General features: G+C 35.7%; 1 protein-coding gene across 1 annotated transcript; it reads right to left on the bottom strand.

The window, feature by feature from the left end:
- Positions 1-1,876: 1,876 nt before the first annotated feature.
- Positions 1,877-3,248, bottom strand: znf593 (zinc finger protein 593). The gene is made up of 4 exons (XM_015007007.2): positions 3,167-3,248; positions 2,720-2,935; positions 2,355-2,417; positions 1,877-2,278 (listed from the first exon to the last, which is right to left on the bottom strand). The coding sequence occupies exons 2-4, from the start codon at positions 2,917-2,919 to the stop codon at positions 2,152-2,154; spliced, it is 390 nt and encodes a 129-aa protein (XP_014862493.2). The 5' UTR covers positions 2,920-2,935; positions 3,167-3,248; the 3' UTR covers positions 1,877-2,151.
- Between the last annotated feature and the right edge of the window lie 288 nt (positions 3,249-3,536).

Genomic DNA, 3,536 nt, shown 5'->3' with positions numbered 1-3,536 from the left:
AAACCGGATGCTATGCAAATGGGGATACAAAATAAAAGCCCTGATGATCGAAAGACCATTGTGGGTACACTGAAAAAGAGAATGTACTCCTTTTTCTATCTACAAAAGCCCCAATGTGCCGTCATAGGTGGCTTCTTTTAGTTTTTGACAGTTTAAATTATTTTATAGGATCGCTTTTACATGAGCCATAAAATAAATAAACACACTGTGAAACAATTAAACATATTTTTAACTAAAGTTTTCTTTAAATACTTTTATTTAAATTCATTATCTAAATCAGGGGTGTCAAACTCCAGTCCTCAAGGGCCGCTGTCCTGCAGTTTTTAGATGTACCACAGGTACAAAACACTGGAATGAAATGGCTTAATTACCTCCTCCTTGTGTAGGTAAGTTCACCAGAGTCCTGCTAATGACCTAATTATTCTATTCAGGTGTGGTGCAGCAGAGGCACATCTAAAAGTTGCAGGACACCGGCCCTCGAGGACTGGAGTTTGACACTTGTGATCTAAATATTTATTTTTAATTATTTCATGGGACATTTAATTGATGATTTCCTGGTGTATTTATTTATTAAATTATTTAATTGAATAATTTAACATGTTTAATTATGTATTGGTACATTTAATTAAGTTTTTGACAATTTTATACATTTAATTTGTTAATGGTGTATTTATTTATATAATTTTGCCATCCCTAGCACTCCATACTATCAATCAACTATGACTCAATATGCCTTCTTGCTTTATTTTTCTCATTGCAAATAAGCTTCTTGCCATTATTTGCACATTCTTATTGTTTGCAAAGAGATTTTTTTTAACTTTGCATATTTAAATCTATGTATGTCTGATCCATATTTTTTGTCTCTAAATTAACTTAAATTAATATCAACTTTATTTGCATTTAATTCTAGTTTTTTTTTTTTTTTTAAAGGCAGCTGGGTATTAATTTTCTTATGTTGTAAATTTGTCATTACTGATTAGTTTCTTATTCTTTTTATTTCTTATTGAACACGAATTGCCCCACAGAGTTAAGATAAAAACGTTGAGGCAAGCTGATCGCGTATTTATTTTGAAAATAAACCGGAAGTTTTCGCCGTACAACTCGTAAATATATGCACCTTGACGTGCTGGCTCGGGACTCCCATTTAAAGGGGCAGGGTCCCCTTGACCGTCCAAAGAATGTATCCTTAACAAGAGTCATTTACACGTTTTTGTGCCAGAAAGAAAACTGCGGTTATTTTTCAACCCAAATCAACCGAGGTGGACATTTGCTATTCCATCAGAACTGGAGAAATAAACTCTCCTGAAAATAATAAAACCAGAGTAAACAACTACATTTTGCTTACATAAATTCAAAATATAATACATTGATGTTTATAGGGGTAATGTGAAAAATATTAATATTATGAATTTATTAGGTACTGCAGTTCTGCATTTGAACTGAAATTTTAAAATAAATTTTTAAAATAAGTAAAATAGGGAATTAATTTGTTTAAAATCCTGTAATTTTACCAATTAAGTTAGCATAGGCACCAAGGACATTGGAAAAATAAACATGTTTATCCAATGTCTGCTGTTAACACTTGTCTTTTCCAGCAGCCATTGTACAGCGGATACAGGGTAAAACCACCTGACCAAATGCTGGAACTCAGTCGAGGTTGCTGGGTAACAGATCTAGGCTATGCTAGAGGTTACTAGGCAACGGGCTATGCCTGTTAATTTGTTACATTGCATTTCTAGACACCAGAAAACATGAAATTATTGCCAGAAATCAGCCTGGTGTTTTTTAAAGCACTTTTGATGTTTCTATAAGCAGTAGAGAAAAATGGAAGAAATGTGCAAAATGTGAATTTTGCAGAAAATATCACATTTAAATATTATTTTATCAGTCTTACCAAATCAGTTTTTTATTTGTATACTGCAAAATTACATCAACTCGAAAGTACATTAATAATTACCTTTAAGAATTCCTTGATTTCAGAGAAAACAAGAATTTTAACATTTTAACATGTAGTATTTTTAGTTTTTTGTTCCATGTTTACGTGGATATAGATGGCAGAAAGTTACAATCTGTCATAAAAAATCACAGCTTTGTGATGATAATAAATAACAGAAGGTTTCTGTTAAAGAGAGTCCATCCATTAAGCAGCATTCAGTCCATGTTTTCCTCCACAGGTTGCGTTTTCACTTCTACAATTTTCGGGGCGATGTAGGATCCCATCCCTGCGGCGCGCTCTGCCTCCGCCTGCGTGTACGGCTCCTCCCTCAGTTGCTTCAACCTGCAGACACTCACAGGTGAGCCGCCACACTCCTGCAGGTACAAACGTCTCTCCCCAGAATGATGCTGCCACCTACCGCTTCTTATGCACTTTGGTTTTGAAATGCTCCTTCAAGGACTGCATGTCGACAAAGTATCGCCTGCAGGAGAAGAAGTCAACAAACACATAGCAGAAGAGTCAGGCGGTCATTAATTATCTGTGACTTTATTTTGACTTTGCTTTGTGATGTTAATGAATAAATGTGTCAATAAATGCAACACAAGTTTCTACAAATATTTCTAGAGTCAGCAAGGTTTCAAGATCAAACCTGGAAAACCCAGAAAGGAAGGAAAGAAAGTAAACACGAAGGAACAAAGGAAAGAAGAAAGAAAGGAAAATCAGACCTGTTAGCTAACATTTACTAACAAACTCCATTTCTACATGTATAGAGGAAACACTCACGCGCAGTGTAAGCAGTAGTGTTGTGCGCATCCCGTTACGTCATAGTCTACGTCCTGACGCAGCAGCTTGGCCGCGGTTTCTGGCTTCATATCCGAGTGGATCTGGTCCAAATCTTTGGTCCGGCGCTTCGTCTTCCACTTCTTAGCGATGTTCTTCTTCTTGTCGCCCTTATGGTTTCCGGTCTGTTTGGACTTCCCCATGTTGGACCGAGTAGGACTGGAAAACACGACATCATTACAACAGCTGGATAGCAGGGACTCTGACGTCACATTCAAACAAAAATGCGTTTAAAGGACTACAAATGAGCTTAATGTCAGATTTAACCGTTCAGAACTATCCGCTTCGCTCCAAACATCACAAACAAACCAGAAGATAATCAATAAGTACAAATAGAACCCAATTTTATCTACAAACCCCGAAATAGACCGACATTCAGACTTTGCTTACCTTCTGCACGTGCAACCAAGGGGAGATAGAATGTATTTCCGGGTTATCGCGGTAGTTAATTTGTTCTCCTCCAGGGGGCGCCAAACATCTATAGTTAAAGTGAGGAGATAAATATAGAGCTAAATTGGGGCCATAAAGTTTGAAAGAAAAAAAAACTGAAATTACAAAAGATTTCAAACTGAAAAAAGGTTTGAAACTTTTTACTATTACTTAAGTAACTTCTTGGATGGTTATTTCTTACCTTTTCTTGGGTAAGTAAAAGGTGATACCTTTTACTTTTACATGTAATTTTTAGGTCCTCTGCCTATGTCTGTTCATTAAATATAGATGTATTGTTATATATCAAGCTTTTATTTTATGCAAATTTGAG

This window comes from Poecilia mexicana, unplaced genomic scaffold (assembly GCF_051168715.1).
Source record: "Poecilia mexicana isolate PSO_F unplaced genomic scaffold, ASM5116871v1 scaffold_22, whole genome shotgun sequence".
Classification (NCBI taxonomy): domain Eukaryota; kingdom Metazoa; phylum Chordata; class Actinopteri; order Cyprinodontiformes; family Poeciliidae; genus Poecilia; species Poecilia mexicana.
This window is presented reverse-complemented; position numbering and strand designations above follow the sequence as displayed.